The sequence below is a fragment of the Dicentrarchus labrax genome, unplaced genomic scaffold, assembly GCF_905237075.1.
Source record: "Dicentrarchus labrax unplaced genomic scaffold, dlabrax2021, whole genome shotgun sequence".
Taxonomy (NCBI): domain Eukaryota; kingdom Metazoa; phylum Chordata; class Actinopteri; family Moronidae; genus Dicentrarchus; species Dicentrarchus labrax.
In genome coordinates, this window is record NW_026136711.1 from 8049359 (window position 1) to 8076955 (window position 27597).

The window sequence follows — 27597 nt, forward strand, 5'->3', positions numbered from 1 at the left end:
TTAGTCCACATTTATCAATAAATTAGTTTATTAAAAAACAAGTTCTCCCTCATTTTGACAGGGTACAGTTTTATTTATTTTGCCTCCACTGCTTAGTTTCTTTGTACATTGCGCCACCAAGTGGTCTTCTCGCATCACTAATATGCTGTTGTGCTATATTCAGGTGCTGTCGGAAATATCACAATATCATCCACTACTGAGAAAACTGTCCACTTCTGTGGAGTTTACATTGTACAATTAAAAGCTAAAACTTAGTGGAGTAGTGAACATTTTTTATCTATTTAAATTTGAGAACTTATTTCCCCATTAGAATATTTTTTCAGTTTACTCTAAACCCTTTAAAAAATAAATAATTTGCAGACAATATAATAATTTGACCAGATTATTATTTTGTAAACAAAATACGAACTATTCAAAAACGTTATTCAATGTTTTGTGAAGGATTTAGACCTACGGCCACAATCTGAAGGTAGAAGATGGACAATCTTTTTAAAAAGTGATTATTGATATTTCCCGGAAATATTCTCAAAATAAATGTATTTTAAAAATACATTTGCAAGGAAAATACCTTCCAAACCTTACATTCATAAGACAATAAACTGACGTATGTAGGTTCAGATAATGAATCATTCACAAACGTTTCCTTCGTTTTTCTGCTTTTTCAAATACATTTGGTTCCAAAGTAATATGCTCTAAAAAGTTAAATGCGCCTTTTCAAACGTGTTACTGTGAAGTTTGCCGTTTACGAGGGTCAGTGAAGGTGTTATCTAACTAACTGCGTACGTCATCAGCGTGCGACAGAAACGGGTGAAAGGTCTCCTGCCTGAGGTTGTACATCCTTCCTGAAGCAGAAGAAGAAGGAGGATGATGATGATGATGATGATGATGAATGGAAACAGACTGCTCGTCTTCAATAAATCTGTTCAAATAGGAAAGCGGCTGCTCGTCTGGAACGCGAGGCATGCCGGGAGAGAAGTGCTCCGTGCTCAGCAGCGGAGGACCGTTAGGACTCACTCCAGAAACTTCGCGTACGCCAAAGATCTGTTCCTGGGTCAGGTCAACAAGGTACTGAGGGGAGACGATGAGTGTGTGTGTGTGTGTGTGTGTGTGTGTGTGTGTGTGTGTGTGTGTGTGTGTGTGTGTGTGTGTGTGTGTGTGTGTAATCTCATTTGGAAATGTGTAAAATTATCTGTAAATATATGTGTGTGTGTGTGTGAGGGGCAGAGATTTGTGTGTGTGTGTGTGTGTGTGTGTACAACAGTAGCCACACCCACTTCTGTCTGACGAAAGCCCCTGAGGTCATAGTCATAGTTTGGGAAATGAACGTGTACCGGGGGTGAGGTGAGGGGTCGGCGCCCACCTCCGAAGGCCTGAGTGGGGCTTACGGTGGGGTCAGCGCCGGGGGGTCAGCGCCGGGGCGTCAGGAGCCAAACCCCGCAAGGAAACCAGTAAAACCGCCTCCCTGTCGTCAGACTGGGTCGGCTGCTTTTACACTGAGCTCAGCTCCTGTTAACTAACTATCTGCACAGTTTCATAATGTGACAGAGAGCAGCCAGAGGACAACAGAGGGGAAACCAGACAGTAGTTCCTCCATGATAATACCATCCACACATCCACCAAATCAGTGAATAAAGTTTACAGTTGTGTGTTTGTACCACTGACAGTAACTTATATATATTATATATAAGGTTGGTACAGTAATCAGTGTGTTTGTACCACTGACAGTAACTTATATATATTATATATAAGGTTGGTACAGTAATCAGTGTGTTTGTACCACTGACAGTAACTTATATATATTATATATAAGGTTGGTACAGTAATCAGTGTGTTTGTACCACTGACAGTAACTTATATATATTATATATAAGGTTGGTACAGTAATCAGTGTGTTTGTACCACTGACAGTAACTTATATATATTATATATAAGGTTGGTACAGTAATCAGTGTGTTTTCATCCAGCAGGTTCCAACCTAACTCTTGTCTGTTTGTGGTTTGATAAACTTTAAGTCACTTAAATGTCCCATATCGCTCTTCTCCTGGTTTCCTCTAAAAGTAGGTTAAACATCGAAGACAGCGCAGCAGCGTCTCTCTGCAGACTGCTGATCTGTAGTCTGTACAGCTGCTGATGCACACACACACACACACACAGATTGAGATACAGTTACACAACTCTCCACACACATTGGTGAATAGCTCCATAAGCAGCACCCTGAACCTCCATCAGTGTCGGTGCTAACTCCTACGTTTACCCTGCTGTCTCCTGTCTATGCTTACCATCTGAACTCTCTTTGGCTGTAAAGAGCGGGGTTATTCATTTTCTGAAACACTTCGATGTTTCTCGTCCAGGCGGAGGTCTTCCCTTACCCAGAAATTGAAAGTGAAGAAGTGGAGGAGCTCAACCAGCTGGTTGCACCGGTGGAACGATTCTTCAGTGAACAAGGTGCTATCAGCAAGCTACAGCTTACATACTGTAACTCTGCTTGAATTAAGTAAAGAATTCGGTGAACTGACACTGAAAGACTTTGGTTTTGCCTTTGGTTTGTGATTTCAGTTGACTCAGCAAAGATTGACAGAGAAGCTAAAATCCCTCCAGAGACTTTGAATGGGTTGAAGGAGCTCGGGCTGTTTGGCGTCATGATTCCTGAGGAGTACGGTAAGAAGACAGCGGCTGCTGGAGCGAGCCGCTTGTAGGTTCTGTGTTAGTCTAATGACAGTGTTCACTAAGTGGACATTTACACAGCACCGCGTTAAAGCAGGTTGAACCCATATACTGTCAATGGTTGAACCACACAGTAACTGTCAGCTGTAGTTGACCCTTCTTAAGTCCCGCCCCTTTTTGGTCTGAGCTCTTAACAGTGGGGCTAGCCTCGGTCAATATAACAAATAAATAGACACACATTTAGGTAGCTAATGTAAGCAAAACACGGGCTAACTAACAATTGATGTAAATTAGCCAGCTAGTTAGTAAACGTTTTGCTAACATTAGCTAGATAGCAGAGGGCAAAAAGGGGCGGGGCTTAGGAAGGGTCAACTGACAGAGCTAAGGTTAGCTCGTTATGACCCACGTTTAGACTGAAGAGTAAATAAATGAGGTAACATAAAATACGGTTCTTGATCAAAATGCTAACAATGTAAAACTGGGAAGATTTAAATCCATTTCACAAAAGATACAATGTGTCAAACAGTGAGCTGAATGAGAGAATACTGCGTTGACTATTTCAGCCCTATTCAGTAAATAACTTTAGTTGATAGAGTAGCCTATAGCTTAAACTCTGCCCTGTGTTTGAAAGTGACTCTGAACTCCTTGATGGTCGGCTGTTAGTGGTGTCTGCTGATGATCTGCAGGATTCCTACACATCAGTCTATACACAACCCTGACTTTAAAATGCCACCACAACTGTTTCTCTCACACGCCCCTGCAAGTCAGAAATACAGTAACAGTCCTATCATGTCTTACTAGCACACGTTGAAGGCAGTGTCTTTTTTTTTTGTCTACCAGGGGGTCTTGGATTGTCCAACACCATGTATGCACGACTGGCAGAGATCACCTCATTAGATGGCTCTATTGCTGTAACACTGGCTGCACATCAAGCCATTGGACTCAAGGTAAAAGATAAAATAGTGTAACAAAGTTGAGCACGAAACTTGCTGTTCTGGTAGAAAGGCCTTGTCTCGTCATCTGCATGTCTGCTATATGGAGGAACTGGAGGGAAAGTGCTAGTCTATGATAACAGGTGATATGCTAACAGCTGCTTGGTGTTTCAGGGGATTCTGATAGCAGGAAATGAAGCCCAGAAGCAGAAATATCTGCCCAAACTGGCCTCAGGAGAACACATCGCAGCTTTCTGTCTCACAGAGCCTGGAAGGTAAAGGCAACCTTATTTACATCTTGTTTACAGTGTCCCTCTGCAGCTGCAGCTATGTTCTTCCATGAGTAATTTGGACAGTCCTGTATGCTTTGTATAACACAACGAGGTGCTCTGATATACAGAAATAACAGAGGACGTAGAGGTGAGGTAAAAAAGGCGACATATCCCCAGTTTACTGATGTTAAACCTGGAGCACGGTGATTTAGAGCAGCGGTTAAAGCTGCAGTAGGTAATTTTAATAAAAAAAATGTTTTGTCATATTTGCTGAAACTTTCACTTTATCCTGACAGTAGAACACGAGACAGATAATCTGTGATAAAATCTGGTTCTTCTGGCTCCTCGTAGAGCTCCTAATGGCATTTGCAAGAATGCACCGGTCCTGAGTGAAAACGACCAATCAGAGCCAAGAAAGATAGGCTCATTCCCAGAGCGACAGACGCTTTGGGACCCCGGGAATGAGACTCAACAATCAACTATCTTCAAGCCCCCAACCCAGAGCGTCTTTATATCTTTCTCGGCTCTGATTGGTTGTTTTAATTCAGTGTATTGATATGAAATGATATCACCTGTACTTTGTGTCTCCGTTTATGGTTGGATTGGTTTCACTTACACTCCATTTGATGATTTCAGTGGAAGTGATGCAGCCTCCATTCAGACCCGCGCAACCCTGTCAGAAGATGGAAAACATTACCTGATCAACGGCTCCAAGGTGAGCGGAATCATTTTCAAATGTACATCGTAAAATCCTCTCGCAGTCTTCGTTTTGCCTTTAACTCTAAAGACTCGTCTTCCTATTTGTGTTATCAGATCTGGATTTCAAACGGAGACATGGCGGATATTATGACAGTGTTTGCCAGGACCGAGGTGGTTGTAGATGGCGTGAAGAAAGATAAGATTTCTGCGTTTATCGTGGAGAGGGCTTTTGGGGGCATTACCAGCGGCAAGCCTGAGGACAAACTGGGCATTCGTGGCTCCAACAGTAAGCCCCCCCATGAGTTTGGATAAAATGAACAATGTGCCTCAGTGGTCTCTGTAAAGTTTGAACCTTTTCACGTCATTTGTAATTCAACTTTTTCAGCTTGTGAAGTTTCCTTTGACAACGTCCCGGTGCCAGTGGAGAATGTAATTGGAGAAGTAGGTGGTGGATTCAAGGTAAGCTTTATCCTGTGGTACAGATGAGTGTCTGTAATGTTATGTTGATTTGTACACCAAACTTTCTTTGCTTTGTATTGTACAGGTTGCCATGAACATCCTGAACTCAGGGAGGTTCAGTATGGGCAGTTCCTCAGCTGGAATGATTAAGAAGCTGATCGGTAAAAACCCTAACTGATTAAATGATAATCCTGGTATTTGTAAACCTGCGCCTTATTTCTCCATATGTTTGGATCTGAATGACTGACAGTATTATGGAAAGTACCCCTACAGAGGTAGACCTTTTATATTACATTTTTGGGCTGTGTGTCCCATTCTTGTGAACACGATATCTTAGGAACATTTGAGGGAATTTCTCCAAATTTTGCACCAACGTCCACTTGCACTGGATGAACTGATTACAATTTGGTGGTCAGTGGCGCCCAGATGACTCAACTGGTAGAGCTGGCCCCCCATGTGCTGGCGCTGAGTCCTTGCTGTGTCGACCCAGGGTTTGAGTCTGGTCTGTGGCCCTTAGTCATCCCCTCTCCCTCCCCCCTTCCCTGTTTCTCTTCAGCTGTCCCTGTCGATTGAGGGCAATAAAAGCCCCCAAAAATATGAAAGAATTTGGTGGTCAAAGGTCAGTGTCACTGTGACCTCACAAGTGATTTAGACCCCAAAATATGTAAAAACAAAATAAGGCCCAGGTTTAAAAATACTGGCATTGCCCTTGAAGAGCTAACGTGTGGGTTTTGTAAAATATCTTCAGTTTGACTTTGTCTCTCTCTGGCTTTCTGTAGAATTGACCTCTGAATACGCTGCAAGCAGAAAGCAGTTTAACAAAAGCCTTGCTGAATTCGGTATGATTCAGGTACGGTCGACCGTTCCGTCGCTGGAGTCTTGTGAATAATCACGCCTTCTCAGTCTCAGTCTGGCCAGAGGTGAATAAGGTGTGTTTTCCTTGTTACTGTAGGAGAAGTTTGCTTTGATGGCTATTAATGCCTTTGTGATGGAGAGCATGGCGTACCTGACAGCAGGGATGATGGACAGACCGGGTCTTCCAGACTGTTCTCTAGAGGCCGCCATGGTCAAGGTTAGAAAGCTTTGTCATTTAAACTGTTCATGCAAAATCAGAGTAAAACAAAATGTCTCATAATGTGTAATCTATGTCTTGTGTTCAGGTGTTCAGCTCAGAGGGGGGCTGGATTTGTGTCAGTGAAGCTCTTCAGGTCCTCGGGGGTCTGGGTTATACGAAGAACTACCCCTACGAGCGCTACGTCAGGGACTGTCGGATCCTGCCTATCTTCGAGGTACTCTAATAATCGCTGTACTTAACACTGAAGTCACCAAAGGTCATGTCCCTCCATTCTGTGATTACACTCATTCTGATACTTTTAGACTAAATGTCTTAAAAGTAGGTAAAAAAAAAATAATTATTCTAAAAAAAAGGGGTTTACAGAATGCTCTGAATGAACATTTAGGCCATCACTTTGGAACAGACAAATAAATAAATAACCAATAGAAAATAGTTTCTAGTATTCAGAAATGTTTACAGTTTGTTTGGTAGCAAGTCGAACGTTTTTGGAAGAACTTGGACTCCTTGGTTAAAACATATTGAACAGTATTTGGTCTGTGCTGAGGCTCTACTCTGTAAGTGGCCACCAGGTGGCGCACTTTACTTTGGGATCATTTGAGGATTAAGGATTCTTTCTGGAGTGGGATGAACGGGGACTGAGCTGACTTTATCAGCCATTTTCAGGTGATCCCTACCTTGTGTTTGTGTCACAGGGATCAATCATAATGAATCAAAATCATGTTTTTTTTTTTATAATTTAGATTTCACATTTTTTTAAATATGATTTTCCATCTTTTAAGACCCTTTTATGCTTTTATCTATAATACAATTTGGAACTTGCAAATATCAGAAAGCAGTGTGCTTCCTTGTCCCACAGTCACACACACACACACACACACACACACACACACACACACACACCACCTTTTACGTTGTGCTCTTCATTGGCTGAATCGCCACTTACATACAGTATAATCAATGTGAAATTGATAGCGAGCTATGTTTAGGTACTGTTGTCTGTTTTCAGGGGACCAATGAAATCCTGAGGATGTACATCGCTCTCACTGGAATGCAGTATGCTGGCAAAGTCCTCACAGGGAAAGTAAAGTAAGAATATGAAGCACACATGAAGCTGGGAAATGATAACTGCATACTGTTGTTTTGTTTTGTTTTGGCCTCTTTGGACTTCCAAAACAACCTGATTATCATATACAGGTTCGACATGTTATCATTGTATAAAGTTGTTAATGCTAACACGATAGCAGAGAGTTGCCTGTTTCTCATAGAAAAACATTAGCATTTAACTGGAGTTTGTAGCCACGTGATGAAAGTCCTTCTAAATGCTCCGCTATGTTCACCAGCTAGGGTTGGTATTTTCCCTAAAGTACCATCACAAGGTTGTGTAATTCATCAAAACTTCCAGAAGGGCCTTTAGCCAGTCCTTAGTCGCTCAGTCTTTCCTCTGCGCGGCCTACAGGGAGATGAAGAGAGGAAATATAGGCCTGGCTTTGAGCATGGTCGGCAAGAACCTGAGGAATTCATTGGGAGGTTCTGTGGACCTCGGCCTGACGGGACCAGATGGAGTGGTGCATCCCAGCTTGGCAGTAAGAATGAATTTAACAATAAGTTTTCTGCGAGCCTTAGGTGTACGGTATTTGTTGTTTTCTAGAGGCTCAGTACTTTTCTGTTTACAGGAAAGTGCAAAGAAGATGGAACAGAATGTCAGCCTTTTCGGGTCGACTGTGCAGAGCCTGCTGTACAGATATGGAAAGGTAACATTGAAAAAAACTGCTGTGGAATTTTCCTGTTCAAATATTTCCTTTGAACAACATTCTAATTTTGGCTGTTTCTTAATGACCGCAGAGATCTCTTTGTGTGTTCCGATCAGTGTTTGTCCATTAGACAGCTGCTCCAAAGCATTCTATTTTTCTTCTGTGACTGTGCTTTTGTAATCACAGCTTCCCCAAAGAAGCTATAAACCTCTTGGAAACGGCTCAGCTTTCCAAATCCCCACTTCCTGTATATTTGCCTTCGTTCTGATCCACTTTATGAGAAGTGTCCTAAGAGGGTATTCATCACACTATCTTCCGCTGCTGAAGAACAAGACCTTGAACACTGCAGTGCTTAAATCAAAGTAAATACACCCTTTAAGTTTAATGGTCAAAAACGCATGTACGTTTTTTTTTTCTAGACCATTAAAGATCAGACCCGGGACACTGAGAGATTTTGAGGAAATTGGGACACAAGTATGGGCTGGTGGTTCCCAGATACTCCTGTCCTCATGTTGAAGTGTCTTTGAGCTCTGAATACAATGAGACCCAAATTTCAGTATTTAAAAAGGTCCGCGTCTGTGTTCACATGATGGTTTTGTGCATTGGAGAGGAAGAATAAAATGACAGTAAACGTGTGACAGTCGGTCACTGTGGGGCTCATTACCGGTTGATCACAGCAGTGCCTATATGTCCCTATGATGGCATTTTAAACTTGGTTAAAAGAAAACCCTTTGGTTTTTCCTTTTTATTTGATAGTTTGGCACTGATGACACAGACAGAGAACATACGAGGGGGGGGGGTGTATCCATTGTATGGTACACACACTAACCACTGTGCCAACAGTGTGCCAACAGGGCAGCACAAAGGGAACTGAAATTACAGATTTCATCACGTTATTGATTGACTGAACTAACCAATTTCAACCAATTATGTCATGACATTTACCCGTCAATCAATCTTCAACTTTTAGCGATACAAAGCTAATTCATTAGCAAGCTAGCAACAGCATGGCTAGGGGGGCCGGGTCTCACTGATTACTGTACAAAAACCCAACTCAATCAGTGGTTTGGGTGAAAACCGATCATATTTTATGAAGGAAATCATTTTCTGGTTTTCCCTCTGACGTCCTCCGGCTGCTCCACGTCAACGCCGCTGACTGCCCCCGGTAGCGTGCAATCGAACGGGGCTCAGCTTCCACGCCATTGGCTAACGCAACAAGCCCCTCCCCAGCTGCCTGTTTTTACAGGAAATACGTCAGTATGCGGAAGCAAACAGCACTCTGATTTTCCTTTCATGCGGGCTTTAAAGGATAATTCTGGTACCGTTACTATTTTATTTTCGTACTCTCGGCCATCATCTCAACTGGTTTTGATAGATTGTACTCACCAAAATGACTGCTGAGATCTGACAGCACAGCAGGGGCAACACACATGACAGTAAGCACAGTGGGTCAACATTCAACAGAGAAGCCAGACTGAACTGTGATGGATAATTACAATTGACAGTTTGAACGGAGAGTTTGTGTTCTGATCACAGCATTGAACTTGATACAGTATTATTACTGATTGGAATGAAGACTGAAACTATGAAAAGAAGACCCACATTATAATAATCTGTAATTACTACTAATTAGTAGCTTGAAGTGGTTAGAGAAGGCTTGACTGTGTGCTGTAATAACTGTGGGTTGTGCTCTGTGTGAGTTATGGGATTCAGGCCCACTCTACTTCACAGTTGTGTATTTTGACACAAACTCCAAAACCCCTCCCACTGAGAGCTCAGTTTTCCTCTTAAGCCTCAGAAAGATTTAAACCTGCCGAGAGAAAAACCATCCAGTTCCCACTAAGTTCAGACACCACAGGTATCGCATATTAACCCAGAGGTATCTGTATGGTCTCTGTCAGGAAATCTCCAAACACAGGAAGTAATTAATCACAATTTAAGAGCAAAATCCTGTTTCCTAAGCAGCAGTCAGTGAGTGAGTGTTCCATCCAGGAAAAAGCTGGACTCTTGCAGTCTTTTTGGTACCAACCACCAAGAACAGATTTTACTCGTACTTGCCTGCCAAAAATCTTCCTTGATGGGAAAATGATTTGATTACCTGATAAATTACAAAATGATACACAATTAGCTTTTCCCCCACTGCATTACAGAGACGCACGTAAGTAAAAGCAACTTGAATCATGTCTGAGGTTGGAAATGGTCGATGATTGAAGTGTCCTTGTTTTTATCCATTGATGTTGTCAGACCATCGTGGATGAACAGCTCGTGCTGAAGAGAGTAGCAGATGTGCTGATCAACGTCTACGCCATGACAGCTGTCCTGTCCAGAGCCAGCCGCTCCATCTGCATCGGCCTCAGGAATCACGACCACGAGGTGAGAAGAGAGCACAATCTGCCTGGAAGCTTTACCATTATAGGCCCGGCTACAAGACAGCATGTCGGGTTAACATTGCTGCAAAGAGTAGAGGCACTGCGTCCATGGTTACACCGACAAAGGCTGTAGGTCTCCCTCCTATTACACCTGGAATTAATGTTCATCTTGAATCCATTTCTCTAGTTTTCATAGTGAGAGCAGTTTCCCATTGTCCTCACCAGATTGGTACTCACATTAGTTCCTCCACATCCACGCCATGTCAAACTGACCCTTACTCATCCCTCACGAAATGTTATTTGAATTGACCCTTCCTATGTCCCGCCCCTTTTTACTCTGTGCTCCAATAATAGCTGAGCAAGCCTCGGTGGGAACCTCAGTCAGCTTTCTGTTTTCCTGTACTGAGATATGCTCTGTGCTGGACTCGTCCATGTTGGAAAGACAACCACATGTTGAAGATGGTTAAAAGATAAACGCCACATATGTATAGTCACGTCTTAAAGGCCCTACAAGGATTTTTAATTTGTGTTCATTCTGGTGGCCCCTGTGGACAAGCTGTTTTGTTTCCACCTAGTTTAACTGATTTTAGGGGAATCCAACTGAATCCGACTGAATCCGACCATCCTATGGCAGGCAGTAATAACAAGCACATATAAATAGACAGTCTTCTCAGTCTGGTCTCTATTAAACTGATTGCTATATAAGCAGTTCAAAACTCCTTGTCGTAGGTAGCCAATGTTAGCGAAACACCAGCTAACTAACGATTTATGTAAATTAGCTAGCTAGCTTGCTAGCATTTTGCTAACATTAGCTATCAGATGTAACTAGCTGGCTAATCTACGTCAATCAGTGTGCTAGCTAGTTACATCTGATAGCTAATGTTAGCAAAATGCTAGCTAGGTAGCTACCTGGTGTTTTGCTAACTTTAGGTGTGTGTGTGTCACTTTGATCTTTTAACCATCTTCAAAATATGGTGCTTGTCCTGTTTCCTGGTTGGGTTGTTGACATTTTCGTTAAAGAAGCACATACTCTAAATGTAGTTTGAACATGCATTGTAGTCATTCTTTGCTGTGGCAACACATAACTTGTTTTATTTTATTAAGCTGTAATTATCCAGAAAGCAGGTCACGTCTAAATTAAGATCAGTAAATGTATCAAGCCTAATAAAAGACACATTGTTATTTAATTAGAAGAGACTGTTTTCACTTACTGCAGCAAGTTGTAGTCTACTGAAAGCAATTAAAGCAACAGCATGTCACAACATATTGTCACCCTAATTTTGTATGCCTTTTTTTCCCCTTGCAAACATGTTATCTGCATGTGCTCTGACTTATTGTTAACTCAGATCAGTGGTTACTGAGATGTAGTATGGATATTATTTTCACTTCAGTATGTTGGAGGTGTAGAGGCTGCTCCAGCTTGATGGGGCAAACCTGAAGAGCGCAGCTTAAGGTGGAGGACACAGGATGGCAGAGAGTAAACACTGACTGTAGGACGGTCCTGTGTGTAATCAGACACAGTGATGTAGAGCAACAAATCGTCAACAGAGAGACATTAAAGAAGGCAGGGAATGCTTTGTATTATCCGGTTTCGCAACACTCTTCTGTGTTACAGATGGGCGGCTCTGAGCTCCTCCCACACTGTTCCTCTCTGTAGCTACAGGCAGAAATGTTTGTTTTATATAAAACAAACAGACTGTACAGATCAGGGCCTACCAGCAGGATTCAACTATGTCAAATGTAGGGAGGAGGAGTCCTGGTCCAGTATGCAACTTGTACAGTGTGATGCAGAAACTTGAAGCCACCAGTGCACATCCACTGAGAATGGACTTTACAGTGAAGGAGGAGACATCTTGTGTCCAACAGGGAAACTTTAGAAAAGAACAACATTTGCATATTCAGAGATTCTGGAATTTTAATGAGGTAGAAGGAGGAGATTGATTTTTAAGGATTCAAAATGATACTTTTTAACATATCAGACTAACATTGTTCCAGGCAGACTATTTGTATGTGTGTCTTAACACATGTCTGGAGGCGATCTTTAAGCTTTCATTCAGCTTGGTTCCATTATGGTTGTAAAGGTCTGTTTGTGTTCATGCTTGGTTCCTTACCTGTTCATTTTTACTTATATTTTACATAAATATGTCAGATTAGAACTTTTTACACATCACGTAAATAGCATGGGCATGTGTTTCCACAAGAAGATGAAAATTGGACCAACAAATGTTTGCAATTACCTCCCTTCACATCTGATTACATTCTGACATGTTGTGCGTTTAACCGCCTCCTCAGTCACATCTAGTTTTTATTTTTGTGTTGTCCAGTTGGATTCACATTTGCAGGTTTTGATGAATGTGTGTTGTTTTGTAGGTGCTGCTCGCTAACACATTCTGCAGCGAAGCCTTCTTCAAGAACAACTACTTGATGACTCAGTTGCAAAAACGTAAGTACAACACAAAAACGGTAATTGAGAACAGCCCCTTGCCTTTTTTTTTTTTTTTTCCTCACCGCATCTCAAGTACAAAAGACTTGCATGTGTTGCGGAATTTCCCCACCAAACCCCACATACCAACACTCAAACCCCCCCCTGCTGTTTTTCATTTTCACACTGTGCGCGTTTTTTTAATGGCCTGTATGTAATCCGGAGTTATCCAGTGACATGATCCAGACAGACGAGAATGTTGTGTTTTGTGTTTTAACGAATGAAAGCGGCTTGTTTTGTGATTCCCATCTCAATCCGTTCCAGACTCTCCTGAGAACAACGATGCCAACATCAAGAAGATCGCCCAGGCGGTCCTGGAGAACAGAGCCTACGTCTGCTCACACCCTCTTGAAAGAACATTCTGACCTCTCCCATAATACTGTCTACAGTATTCTGATTGGACAATACGGACAACTCTGTCTCAATGATTTGTTCTTACTCTTTCGTTGGTACTTACATTGCTTGACATTATTTGTACACTTGATCAATAAATTAAGAGATTTATGATTTTAGCTACTGTATTTTATTAACCATGGCTTTAAAGATAACGCCTGAGATCTTTGGATAATGATCGCTCTCCTATTATGACGATATGAAGTTATATTTAGTGCTATAATTAATTATTGCCCAAGATACATCCTTTAATGCTCATGAGCTTGTTTGGTATATAAGGACAGGTTTGTGTGGGTTCTGGCCTATTAATATTAATAATATTCCTGAAAGGCTGGACAGCTGAGGTATGTGCCTTCATGTCTTGTACTTCTGAAAGGTGAAGATACTCCTCTCCTCGTCCGTCAGAGGCAGGGCAGTCCGCTTGTACAGGAATGAATGCTGCTTACTGAATCCCCTGTAAGGAGCAGCAGAACAGAACCCATGAACACAAAAACCTTTTCTCTAGTATCTGTGGAGTTTTTCTTGTTTGTAAATAAAATTTGGAACTTCTACTGACATGTAGTGGTACTTGTTGTACAGCGAGATGTGTCTGGCGATGGCGTTGTTTTTGCTGCTGAGGCTGCAGTCCATACAGGGACCTGGAGCCAGAGCCACACTCTTCTTTTCCCCTGCTTTGTCATCACCCGAGTTCAACACAGACAGTTTAGGCAAAGGCTGCGACACAAAAATACAGCTGTTAGCTCACAAACTGAAGTTTATTACAGTCAACTGCAACCAGGACCCAGACAAACTGAAAAAAAGACTGTTAAACTGTGAACTGAAGCAAGCATTGTGAAAAACAGACATTAAAAAGGACCAGAGGGATTGTGGCATCTAGTGTAATTGCAGATCACAGCTGCCTCCCTTCCCTTCCGAGCATGGTGGAGAAACTACGGGGGCCACGAAACAGGCAAAAATGCAAACTCCCCTATCTATAGTCAGTGTTTGTCTGTTCTGGGCTACTGTAGAAACATGGTGGACCCCAAGGAAGGCCACTGAAGATAAAAACGTTTTTTAAAAATAGGTAAAGAAAACAACTATTCTTATTTTCAGGTAGTTACACACTTATAAAAACATACTTATATTATTCTATGCCATTTCTGACAATAGATCTTCCTATACGTTACACACCGGACCTTTAAAGCACCTATAATTGATAGTTTTATAACACCAATGTATCAAATGGCAATGTGAAAGGGGGCGCCTGTAGTGATGAAGCTCCATAATGCATTTCAGCTCATTGTTTAGCTGTCTGGCCACAACTTAAATGTTTTGTTTCACCCTCACCACACTTGTGTCTTTTTAGGCTGCAGCAGGCAGCTGTTTTCAGGGAGTAACAAACCCCACTGTACTCTACCTGCTCAGCACCAACAGTACAGACACAGCAGGAGACTCACTGGTGAACACTGTAGCATTTAAAAACAGCTAAAAGAGACTCAAAATGAACGTGTAAATAAACAGTTGTTGCAATATCACTAGTTTCCCCTGCCTCCAAGTGGCCAAAAAACAGATTTCCTGATTTAAGAACTCTTTGAAATAGTTTTTTAAACAAATCAACATTTTTATAAATGGATTAGCCTGCTAGGGGCAAGTGTTTGCTGCTTTGGGCGCCTATCAAACCCTACCTTACACATACTGTGCAATGTCTTTTTTTTTTTTTTTTTTTTAACACCAGAATATAACTAGACCCCACATTTATGGTGTGTGAAAAATAAAACATTTAAGGTCTTAAGACTGGATTTTGGACCTTCTTCAAGATATCTCATGATTAAAGTTTGAATGTATATTTGCTTTTTATCCTAAACCTTTTTTTTTTCTTTTGAGGCAGAGCACCTATCTGAAATTCCCTGCAAGAGTGACGCCTTTGTTTCCTCTCATGGACTCATTAGCTCCTTCCAGGTTGCAGCTCCTCAAACTGCAGCGGGTTTTGAGAAAATATAAATTTGTGAAAATGTCTGCAATCCCTCTACAAACAAATTGAATAGAAGCAGGAAGCAAGAAACAGAGTTATGAGGTATGCCATAAAACTATCAAAAAACTGAATTCCACATGGCCACAAAGTGTATTACATTGGCTTTGAATTCATGAAAAAGACTGCAATGTGACAGCAGTGTAATGAGCCCACTGCTTTTGTATATGCTTCACACCAACGTTTCACTGAAATCGTGTTTTTTACTTTTGGAGTCCAACCAATTCCTGAATATGTCTTTGACGATGTTGGATAACCCACTGATTTCTAGATCAAGAGCATTTCAAAATAATCGTCACAGCATCACAAAGTGTGCAGCTGTCCAAATACTCCCGGACTTAGAGTTTGTGTGTTCATTATGTCATCCGCTCTGTCCAAAGCCGAGTCAAACGACGTACCTTCAGCATCATTCCCGGTTTCCTCAGTGAAAACTTCCTAGGTTTGTCTTTCAGTATATCCTCAATTATCTGTGAGTTTCCTCCCATGTGACACTTGAACTCTGGGAAGGGGCCGTTGACCGGTGGGTCGGCGCTGTCGCCAGGGAGCAGCTTCTTCAGCCAGCGACTGTACTGATCTCTGGCTGCCTCGAGCTGCTCCTGCTGCAGAAGGTCTCCTGAGGATCAACAGCACACTCAGTGGTTAGAAACTCAGTAGACTTGATGCTTTAGTGTTCTTATAACTGATCAACTAAACAGGCGAGAAGTTGTTACTGAACTGGATGGTTGGACAAACAACAGGACAGACATAAACGGATCATCTTTGCTCACTGCTGATTTAATTGAGGTTCCTCCCTGGCCAAATCTATTCTCCAGTGTGGCGTGGGAGCGTGTGTTACTCAGCAGCAAAAACTGATACTGGCTCAAATATCCGCCATCTGGAGCTTCAATCAAAACATATCAATATTGGCCTACACTACTGAGAAAAAGCGTACAGCCCAGACAGACAAAGACAACAATTTTGGATGCTCCTAGGCTTGTTAAATTTAGTGCATTGTTCAGTGTTAGTTACAGTTATCACACAGTCTTTCTTCCCACGATGAGTAGTGTTTTATCATTAGACAAAGCAAAATTGTAACAAGGTGCCATTGAAGCCCAACCAGTAGGATGAACAGTGCCAGTTTGTGCCAGATGGTCTTACTCACTACAGCATCTACATACTGAAAATGAACATGCACAGCTTGTACCGCGTGTTCCAACAGCATCAAAAGAATGGAGATTGCCAAATGCCTAACATGGCTTCGAGTGGCTAAATCCAAACTGTTGCATGCTGTTCATAGACAAATTTAAAGTTAAATGCTAATACTTAGCCTAGAAGACGGTGGTTTAATGCATTGCCTTTTTTACTTCAGTCAGTCAGCTAACTGGAAACAGATTATTATGGTAATGCAGAATATGTGCAGAGTTGATATTAGTCCTCAAATCCCTGTTACTCCCAATAAGGATAGCAGTACAGATTGAGGAGTGGCTAGGGATGCACTGATTGGGAAATTCTGGGCCAATACCAATGATTAAATTAACAATTTGGCCAATAGCTGATACAGATATTTTTGTTGTTGTTGTTTGTTGTTGTTTATTCGCTCTTTTGTGCCAGGGACACAAAGAAATCTACCAAGATAAGCACCCCTGCCTTGTTACAGCTCAGTCTATTTCTCTGGTGATTATTTCTCCGATATTCGGGTTGGAAATAACCAACACTAGAACAGCCTATTTCATTAGTGGCCTCCATCGCGTCACTTTTCCCTTCTAACAGCTAAAGAGAAACTACGGTGGCTGCGAAATGTGTGAAAAATGCAAACTCCCCTATCTAAAGCCACTGTTTGGTTTGTTCATCCTGGGCTACTGTAGACACATGGCAGCTCAACATGGCATCCGTCGATGTAAATGGCTCATTCCAAGGTAATGAACACAACAATTCCTATATTCAGGTGATTATACACTTGTGAAAACATACCTATGAATATTATATTCCATTTCTGACAATAGATCCTCATACAATGTAACAAGTTACATGTAACCAGATATACTTAAAACAACAAGGAACTTTCATTTTGTGTTGATTCTGGCGGCCTCTGTGTTCAAAAGCAGCAGTGTTTCTACCGGCTCGTTTCGTCTGATTTAGAGGGGAGTCTAACCAAACCCGACCTGGTGGCATACATCAGAATGACTATATAGAAATAGCCAATAGTTTGTTTATGTAGCTCATATACAGGCTGTCATGGGGATGCCCCGTGACCTGTTACTTAAATGAGACAATATGCTTGTCCACCACAGCCACTTATGTACCATCTAGCCAGCAGGTGTCTGGGGTTTGGTAATTAGTACAGATGTTGGGTTGAAACATGGTGATGGAAATTGTATTATGTTTGAGTTACATTAGATCTGGAAGGAAGCCTAAGGAAATATTTGGGTTTTAACTTCGTCCATTTGATTAATTTATGTTTCTCACCTCTCCTCTAGATTGCACTTGGCCATCTTCTGATTTGGACCCAGGAACTGGCAAACCAGTCCCTGCCCAGGTGGACTCCTTTTATGGTCAGGTTCCTGGGGGAATGTGCCAAGTGTAGTATAGATGAGGGGGAGATTTAGGAGGCGTTTGGGAGATTTGTTATTTTGAACAGTTGGGATCTATTTTACTCTTCTGATATGTGTAGTGAGTTCTTTCTACTGTTGACCTATAAAACTTAACTATTGGGTATTAGACAAATGAATGCTAAAGGTTAATTGTTTTTTATTAATTGTTGCTTCCTGTGGTAGGAGGAGCTACCGCACATATAAGCAGGAGTTGAGGGTTCTCCAGGGGAGACTACTTTTGAGGATGTTGGTGAGCAGGCCACACGGTTTGTTAGCTGCCAGGGGCCCAAGCTTAAAAGGTATATAGCCCTGAGCAGAGTTGAGGTTTTCTTTTTTGGCTTTATTAGATAGTGACAGCGAAGGTGGGTAGAGAAGGGGGATGGCACGCAGCAAAGGGCTGCAGGTCGGACTCAAACCCGGGCCGCTGCTGTAACTCTTTACATGGGTCGCCAGCTCTACCGACTGAGCTCACCGGGCACCTGAAGTTTTCTTTTTGATACCTCTAGTTACCTTTGTCCTAAATTGTTTTCATTTTTATTTAGTTTGTTGTTTTCTTCGGTTTGGGCCAAGCTGATCCTCACTGTAAATAAGCGGCACTGATCCACTGCTTGGAAAAAAGGGAAATAAAGAAATTTGGACTGACTGAACAGTTTCAAAGTAAATTAAATTGTAAACTGGTAAATTGTTTCGTAACCAGGTAAAAACTCTTGTATTACATTTAAAGCTCTAGTCAAAGCCATGGCTCACTTCCCACTCCATCCCCCCCATCACCTGCATCAGCTCCCCTGTTTCAAACACGTACTAATTCATCAATTTACTTTTGTACTCTGTACAAGCTCCCATACTGTTTATCAATACTTTGCTGATTTAAAGAAATTCACTGAATTAGGATTTTGTTAGCTGGAAGGATTACAGAACTCTTTTTACAATAGAAAAATAGTTCCATGACACAGTGACGTCTGAAAGGAAAATCAAGTACTGAAAATACATTAAAGATGTTGCGCTCTGTTGTGAATGTTTAAAACCATTTTGTGAGTGCTGTGTTGTGGGTTTTGTTAACTGGCTCCATTTGTTGCTGTTTAGTTCTTTCTGACAACCTGCTGGCTTGCTGGGATACATCATCCACTTGATGGTTAAGTATCTCAAGATTAAGACTTGAGCATAAAAAAGAATGTGAGTGAATGGGTCACTCACCTCTTCAGATTCTGTAATGTAATAACTTTATTTAAGTGTAATACTTTTGACTTTTCAGCAATGTTGGGTGCAGTGATGGAAAAAACAACACCCTGTGGCTATATGACATTATGGTGCATTAAGGCAGATGTTGGTGGACACATTTCTATCTGCCCTATGATGAATTTCTCCTGAACTTCAGTATAAAATGGTGAGTCTACAAAGAACCCCTCTCTTTGATTCTGACACCGAATGCTGACATTTACAGCTAGTGTCTTAGATGGCTACGAGGAAAATATCTCAGCCTGACACCTGGTTGTTAACATTTGGCTCGCTACTCACAGGAAAAGAGAAACACACCATCATACAACGAAATGGGACTGTATGAAAGGTGTTTTTAGCAGTTAAAAGTGTTTTATGGTACATTGATGGAGCACAGCCTACCAGCCAGGTGAATGGTGACAGTAGGTGGGCTGAAGAAAGGCCGAGGCTTGTTATAGAGCTGAAAGTCCTCCTGGCACTGGCTCGAGGCCCATATGTCCCGTGAAAGTGTGGGCTTCAATATGTTGGCATGTAGGATGTTCTCTCTCCATGGCTGGAAGCACAGTGAACAGTATCAACTAGCTAGCTTGGAAGCAGGCAGCAAGGTTAATATTATTAGTCATACTCTATTGGGTCATAGAGAGAAAGGAAAACGTAAGCAAACAGCCATAAAAAAAGATATCCCTGTGCTGAGATTCATGGGAATGCCAATAAACTGAGCGTTCTGAGTGAACTGTGAAACCCCACACTGCTGGAAGATCACCTTCCTCAGCTCCTCCACCCGAGCCTCATCTGGGTGTTTGGGGTGCACTTTGGGCTTGTCACCGCTCATGCTTGTGAACCAAGCGGTAGAGGCAGCAGCGGAGCGGGGGTCATTTTTAGGAGTCACGTCCCCTGGCTCCACTGTAGCACTGTGATACTGCTGACTGTAGGTGAACCTCCGGCCCCGCACCTGAAGTTATTACCAGAGAAAGCGAAATACATTTAAGTTCATCTGCACACTTCAAAAAATGCCACATAACTTATTAATCAGGGAAGTAGCCATGGATAAACCCGTCGTTTGGTCTTGGTTCAGCCTTCTTTTTGGAGCTGACATAAATTGTGATACATATAAATATATACCTCAAATTCATAGTTGGTCTTAAAGGTCCAGTGTGTAACATTTAGGAGGATCTATTGTCAGAAATGGAATATAATATTCATAGGTATGTTTTTATTAGTGTATAATCCTGAAAAAAATCACCTGCATAACGAAAGGACTACTACATCCACTAATCAACACCTGTGTTCAAAAACTGACAGAAAATGTAAAGTCAAAATAATGAAGTGATTGTCTACTTAAAGGACCAGAGTGTAAGATTTAATGGCATCTAGCAGTGAGATTGCATATTGCAACTAGCTCACCTGAACCCTCCCCTTTAAGTGAGTAGCAGAAGCTACACAGGCTGAGAAATTCACAAACACAAAAGGCCCTATTTACAGCAGTGGAAAACAACAATGCCCCTATCTAGAGTCAGTGTTAGGTTTGTCCCTGGGCTACTGTAGAAACATGGTGGTTGAACATGGTGGACTCTGTGGAAGGTGACCCCCGACATCTGTAGATAAAAACAGTTCATTCTAAGGTAACAAAAACGCAACGATTCTTATATTCAGGTGATTATACACTAATGAAGACATACCTATGAATGTTATATTCCATTTCTGCCAATAGATCCTCCTCAATGTTACACATTAAGGTGACAGTGCTGTTCTCCGAGCCAACAAGCTATACTGATATATTATTTTCTATAAATTCATCAAACCTGGGCCATCTTTTTGCGGAGCAGCTCCTTGGCTTGCTCATTTGAGTTGAAGGTCTGGATGCTGTAGTTGTGTGCTGGCCTGGTTGTAGACTGTTCCACCCTTAACACAGCAGCCTCTGGCTTCTGTAACCGCTCACTTTCCTCTTGCACCTTTTTGATATTATCCTGGAAAATATTCCTAACATATGAGTGGCTCCGTGTATTAGTCAGATTCTACTCAGAACAATTTAAGCCGACTGACCTGAATGTAGTCCTTGCACTGTCTGAGCGCCAGCTGCTGGCTGCTGCCTTTCCATTTTGTGTACTCTCTGTTGAGTGTGTTGAGTGCTTCGTGTCTTTTCATCCGGACGGGCAGAGTGGGCATCATGTGCACCTGAGTGTCTGCACTGGCTTTTTGCTCCCACTGCTCAGCATATGTGCCATATTCCTTGCTCATGCTGAGGATCATGTCAGCTGAGGGGAAGAGGTTGTACTGCACCGCATCTTTGAGTTGCCTTACTTGACAAAGCTGGCTTAACCTAGGCAAAACACAAGTACTTTCCATTTATTACACATTTAATCCAAAAATATACGTTCTTCAGTCAACTACCAGTAGATTCATGCAAGAGCTTAAAGGATCATACCAGTGTTTTTAAAGTTTTAGCTGCTCCACTACAAATCATGCAAACTGTAGATACATGATCTGTACTTAAGTTTGGTTTATTTTACACTAAATAATCTTGATCCAAGTTGTACTGACTGGCTGCATTATAATAACTGAGAAAAACGAAGAACATTAGTTGCCGTTCAAAGCTCTGGCAAGAAAACTAGTAAGTAGACCTTGAATCAATAGTTTGCAAAACTATTATTGCCAAGGTCAGGAGTAAAGAGGGTATACTTCTGTGTATGTTTAACATTCATGTCGACCATTTGGCATTGACATTCATTCTTGCATTGGGCACAGTATGTGTGACTGAATAATCTCACCTAAAAGGTTTGACCTGAGATGATTCGGTTGCGCGCCTCCAAATAGGAGAGTAAATATTGCACTTAACTTCCTCGTCTAATGTCGCTCTCTCTCTTTTGTGTAAAGAGCTAATGCTTTGCTAACACATGTAACAATTTCTACAGGGATAATATTTACAGCTTGTTCCACTTCCCCCTAGTGGCCAAACACTATCAATAAATGCTTCTAAACATTACAGCATGGTTTGCTGTGATGTAACAGTGGTTCCCAACCTTTTTCCTGAAGGGACCCCTTTTCTATCACTGAGTAAACGGACTAAATGTTGTACAGAACAACTAATAAACTGTACAATGGAACCACTGGTGTAAAGCATGTGGGGTTTGTTGTAAATTGAGTCAAATCACAGGTATGGTCCTTGACATTGTATATGGCCACTGTAATCTCACTATTTGGGTACCTTGACAAAGCCTGAAAGCAGGGTTGGGGGACCATGCCTCTAATGTAGACCAGAGGCTGTCTCATGATGGTCTCTAGTGACTCATATATACGGATAGGAGTCAGGCCCACATCTAATGAGTCATAGATGCGCTTGAAGAAACCCAGGTTTGAGTTGTAGAGGACTATCACCTGCTCCTCCTCACTCCCACTTAGCCTGCAAGACATCACACAGACTGCAGGATTCTCACTGGAATTTAAACACTCTTTATCCAAGTGGACAGCACAGCTGAAAACTGTTAGCATCATGGGCTGTTAGGGCAAGATAGTGTTTGTGGGCTTACTTCATAGGAACAGCCTCCCAAAGCCTCCTCACTGCTTTATGTTTCAGCCCTTCAAGAACAAAGATGTGCATCCTCTTATCTAGCACGTGGAATCCCGTAACAAAATCCAGATCCTCGCTCTCGTCGTGCTTGAAATTCATTATGTAATTTGATAGGGCTTTCTCTACATTTTCCAGGGAACGTGACCCCAGATGGAAAGCGGATGCATTTATTCTGAGGATCTCTGACCTCAGCTCAGTCATCGCAGAGAAGTTGTTGTAATCAAAGAGGTAGACGATACGCCCAAATGGACCATCACAGGACTCACTGCTGCCGTTCTTAACGCTGAGTGGACAAGCTATCTCAACCTTGACTTTGAGTTGAGAATTGGCGTCAAAATAATGACCTTGTGGCATGGGCTCTCTGCTAGCTGCTGTGTCTGTCATCCTGTTGCCCCTTGCACTTCGCTCCCTGTCCAGCAGCGGAGGTAGAGGGCAGCATCTGATTGGTAAGTGCACCTTTAGGTTTTTCTTCCCAAGTAGCAGCTCAGATAGGTTCAGGCTTGCAATACCGTAGGAGTTAATGATTGCTGTCTTCTGTTTTAATAGTACTGCACCACACAGAATGTCATCATCTGAGTTTGTGCAAGACACTGCTGGAGTTTTTGGCGTTTCTTCCAACTTTCTGTCACGATCATGCACCTCTATCTCCAGAGGAGGGCCGGAGAAGAACTCTCTGAGCTCTTCAGGACTCATAAGGCCAGTCAGGATCACATTCACATCTCGGAAGTAGATGTTGGTGCCATGCTTGTGATAGTTTGTTCTGTGCATGCTCAAGTTGTGGAACTTGTACTGGCAATAGACGGGCGCACATTTGTCCTGGGAAAACAAAAAATTTAAACTATGTCACATCATAGCTCACTGCTAAATGTCAATGCTTGCAAACGGAATTTTTCATACTCATAAAACCTAAATAGTGAATGAGGAGGGAGTGTATTCAACACATGTACAGCACAAGCCATATCTTAATTATGACATTGTTAATGAACATGTAAGTCATACCTGCAGGATGATGAAAGGGACCGGGGATGAAGGCATTGAGGTGGCTGACAAGATTGTGATGACCATTGGATTGAGTTCGGCCCTAAGTTGTTCAGATATTAGTGGTCTGTCTAGAGAGATGTTGCATATGACCTCAAATACACCAGATGAACAGACTGGGAAACGTTCAGTCAATGAGGTCTCACCTGGCAGTCAGAAAATAACAGACTTGAAAATGTTCAATCTTTAATGATTAACATTACATTTTAAATCTTTTTATCCTTGCTATGAGGGTCTAGGGCTGGCAGTATGGCCCCTTTGGTCCAGAAAACTGGCTAGAATTTGGCAGAGATATTCAAAGCCCCCTAAATTTCCTCTAATGCCATTTACATTGGGATTATTATAAAATTTAGCACAATCATTTTCCTCACAGTATGAATTGTAATAACTTTGGGTATCCTCTGACTTTTCATCTAGCACCATCATCAGGTCAAATTTTCAGTTTGTCCAATACTTTGTTTCAGGACCCAATACCAGCAAAACTAATGACATTCCCATCGGTCTCTGCTGCATCTCTAAACTAAGATGATGAACATGAACATTTAGTGCAAAGAACCACTGTGTCTAAATACAGCCTAACTGTAGACTCTTTGTCTTGTTCCCATATACAGTGGTTCCCAACCTTTTTCCTTAAGGGACAATCATTTAGTAAACTGAATAAGTGACATATTTTATGCATATTTCATATTATATTCAAAACTCCACAATGAGCCCAAACAGTGAACTAAGTAACGGCAAGAAGTTTGTGTGAAAAGAGTGATTTGAAAGACTTTTCAGCAGATTATTTCCTGTTTAGGGAACTTTTTATCCAATTCTATGTCTGTAACATGTATTTTTATAATCTTTAGCAATCATACAGATCTTTTTAGACAAATTCAGTGTGTTCTTGTCCCTGGTGCTTGTCCATTAGACAATTCACATTACGTTTACTTTTCTTTACATAACTGAACCAAATACTGAGATATAGACCTACTGTGTATATTTTATCTGTGACCCCCAACGTAGCTTTTGCAACCCCTAATGTGGGTCCTGACCCCCAGTAATGCCTAAAAAAAAGTTTGTGTAATTTTGTGTGTACAGTAATTGGTTCACATTTATATATTTTTTATAAATAATTCCATTACATTTTCTAGTGTATTGCTTTAAAGGGTGCCAAGCCAAAGAGGTTGGGAAACACTGTCTTAGAGGCTATTTGTGTGAATTAAAGGTTGACTCACCTGCTAACAAATAAATGGGACTGATTTCAGCTGAGGCAGTGCCATTCTTTTTGATCTCTTCAAGTTCGAAAGCATCGATTGTGGGTTTTTGAAATCCTGTTTTGATGAGAGGCAAGTTATTGTCCATTAAAAGTGTTATGAAAATATGTATCTATCAGAGGTATATTCACATGGGCAAAGATATGGAGAAAGATAGAAAGAAGCTTTGGGTTGGAAGCTTGAAGGTAGTTGATTGTTGAGTCTCATTCCCAGAGGTCCCAGAGCGTCTATATTTGACGCCCTGGGAATGAGCCTCAACAATCAGCTATCTTTCTCAGCTCTGATTGGTTGTTTTCGTCCAGGCCCGGTGGATGGAGCACTAGGAGGAGCCAGAGGAGCCTGATTATCTGTCTCATGTACTACTGTCAGGATATAGTGAAAGTTTCAGCAAATATGACAAAAAAAAAATAAATAATTATAAACATTATCTACTGCAGCTTAGTGTAAGGCAAAACATTTTGATTTACCTGTTTTGGGGTGCACCTCTGAGTTAGAATCAAACAAGATATCACTTTTGTGCTTTTTGGATGTGTTTGACTTCCTCTCACACAAGGTTCTCAGTTTGTTTACCATAGTCTTGATGCCACCTTAGAGTGAAGATTTGTATTAAATAATTTTAAATAAAAACACAGCATACAATAATACAATACAATAAGTATAATGTTTGGACATTTTGTGATGCTCACCACACATGTGGGTTGCATCTTCAAGCTCAGCCTGAGGCAGTCTTAAGGCTTTCAGTCTTTCGTAGCGGGCCTGGCTGGACAGTTTCTCCTTACTGTTCCATATCTGGAGCTTGATCTTATGAGGGAGTAGACCGATCAACATGTCCCTGTTGACTCTGACGTTGAAATCCTGGGTCCAACCAACCCATGTCTGATCTCCTTCATGCCATGTTCTTAGAATCTGTCATAAAATTCACATTTTACTTAACAGAAGGAAGTGTTTGTTAGCAGAAATCATCATTCCTATCAGGACAATAACAACCCCCATGTGCAGTGATGGGTCATTTACTGTAACTGGAGACAATGTAGCTGCTTTATTGTTGTTCATTCAGGATGTTCATGAATTGTTCATTAAGGGGACACACACACATAGACATGCACACACATGCACCAGGTCATGGTTACCTTGAACTCATCTTCTTTGTACATTTTTGCTACTGGCCCAAACACTACTAGGTCCAATTTGACTGTCTCTGTATCACCTGGCAACTTGTATTCAATATGATAGCTGCTCTGAGCTTTATGGGCTTTCACCAAAACAGTAGATGAATCCTTATTTGTGTTCTTAGCCTTTCCAGGAGCTTCAGGGACATCAATTTCTTCTCCTAAAAACGAACAAATGTTTATGAATGACATCAAGGATGAAATGAACCTGTATTTGTATTTGTAGTACATTTCAGTACACTAATATTCCCTCACTTACTCATCCTCCTGACTGTCAGTTTGAGTGCTTTTCAGTGTCCCTGTGGATCTCACTGTATGACAAACTTACCTCCTGGGACAGCTAGAGCAATGTAAACTGTCCATGTGACGTAATAGGAGCTGTCATCTGTGTGTGTAACATCCTCGCTTGAACCTGACCTATTTTCCACACCAAGCTCCAAGGACGACAAATGGGTCTCATGGACATCTTCCTGTCTTTTGTCTGCAACTTCCACATCAACGTCTGACTGCTGCAAATTGCAAAGACCCGTCTCAGACATTTTCTCCATGGGGTCTGAGTCCACTGGATTATTTTCACTGAAGAACACTGTAGGAAAAGGGTAAATGAAAAAGACAGCAGGGGGATATATGTGCTAACATTTCATATGTAGTCGGTAAAAGTAAGAGCTAATAGTCAGGAGATAGTTGATCACAATTCTCACTTTCCGGAAATCCGATCATTTATCTCACTTTGAGACATGTGACAATGATCTTATATTATCCTTATGAGGTGTTATTAATGTTGGGTTTGGTCTACAGTGGGTGGGCTGGAATATTTTCTGACATTTCAAGAGATTCTTATTTAGCACTGAGGCAGGAATGCGTTTACCCTACAATGCGGTAAATTAACTAATAAATTAAAAGATTATACAGTATATTAAATGGTTTTAAAAGCGGGGCTAAAAAACTTACATTTTACAAATAAAACACCTGAATTGTACCCCAGTATATTAATATTGCATGAATTTATTCATTAATTAGTCACCAAAATAAATCTATTAAAATACCCTCATTACACCACACATAATCAATAAGTTAAATAAGTTAATAATAAATAAGTTTAAAAGAGTTCAAAATTATACTTTGACAGCAGTTTTTATATTATATAAATACAACATAATTTAATAACGTTATATAATTTATATCTGGCTAGCTCTGACGTTAGCTTTGTGGTGTTTTCCATCAACAAAATAAGTTAGCTCATTCTGGTAATGTAACGTTAGTAAAAACAAAAAAGAGAAAACGGTACAATATCTCTGACAACTTTGTGATTTAGTATTAATATTAATAGTTTTTTCTCACCTCAGCTCCTGTTGTTCGGGATGTGAAGAGTCTGAAGTGTCCCGTTTAAGATAACAGTGTTTAAAGTCCTCTTTTAAGAGTGCAGCATATAGCGTTATAGTGTCAGTCTACAGTTTATTAACACTTTACCTGGACTACAAGTTCCAAAGCTGCCAACTCATTTAACTTAGTAAAATAATGTCTTGTGCCGTAGTAAAGTGCTGAGGCGGGTCCGGCTGTCACACAAACTTCAACCTGGCTCTATGATTTCTATGAGTGCAACGCGTCGCCATGACAACCGCTGTAGTCAAGGAAGTGAAGCGCAGCTGCCCTCACGTGCGGTTGGGACTATCGGAA

The 27597-nt window shown here is 41.4% G+C and overlaps 2 protein-coding genes across 2 annotated transcripts; one reads left to right on the forward strand and one right to left on the reverse strand.

Moving 5' to 3' along the window:
- Positions 1-789: 789 nt before the first annotated feature.
- Positions 790-13651, forward strand: acad9 (acyl-CoA dehydrogenase family, member 9). The gene is made up of 18 exons (XM_051415486.1): positions 790-1065; positions 2352-2445; positions 2557-2658; positions 3505-3611; positions 3771-3871; positions 4505-4583; positions 4682-4853; positions 4953-5026; positions 5112-5187; positions 5806-5876; positions 5979-6098; positions 6187-6315; positions 7108-7187; positions 7558-7684; positions 7775-7852; positions 10097-10225; positions 12592-12664; positions 12968-13651. The coding sequence occupies exons 1-18, from the start codon at positions 865-867 to the stop codon at positions 13066-13068; spliced, it is 1914 nt and encodes a 637-aa protein (XP_051271446.1). The 5' UTR covers positions 790-864; the 3' UTR covers positions 13069-13651.
- On the reverse strand, positions 13451-27488 carry cfap92 (cilia and flagella associated protein 92 (putative)). The gene is made up of 16 exons (XM_051414888.1): positions 27262-27488; positions 26249-26506; positions 25882-26081; positions 25438-25657; positions 25219-25338; positions 24713-24808; positions 23457-23641; positions 22417-23273; positions 22095-22289; positions 20933-21209; positions 20692-20856; positions 19653-19841; positions 19292-19442; positions 15503-15717; positions 13653-13810; positions 13451-13550 (listed from the first exon to the last, which is right to left on the reverse strand). The coding sequence occupies exons 2-16, from the start codon at positions 26466-26468 to the stop codon at positions 13451-13453; spliced, it is 3348 nt and encodes a 1115-aa protein (XP_051270848.1). The 5' UTR covers positions 26469-26506; positions 27262-27488.
- Between the last annotated feature and the right edge of the window lie 109 nt (positions 27489-27597).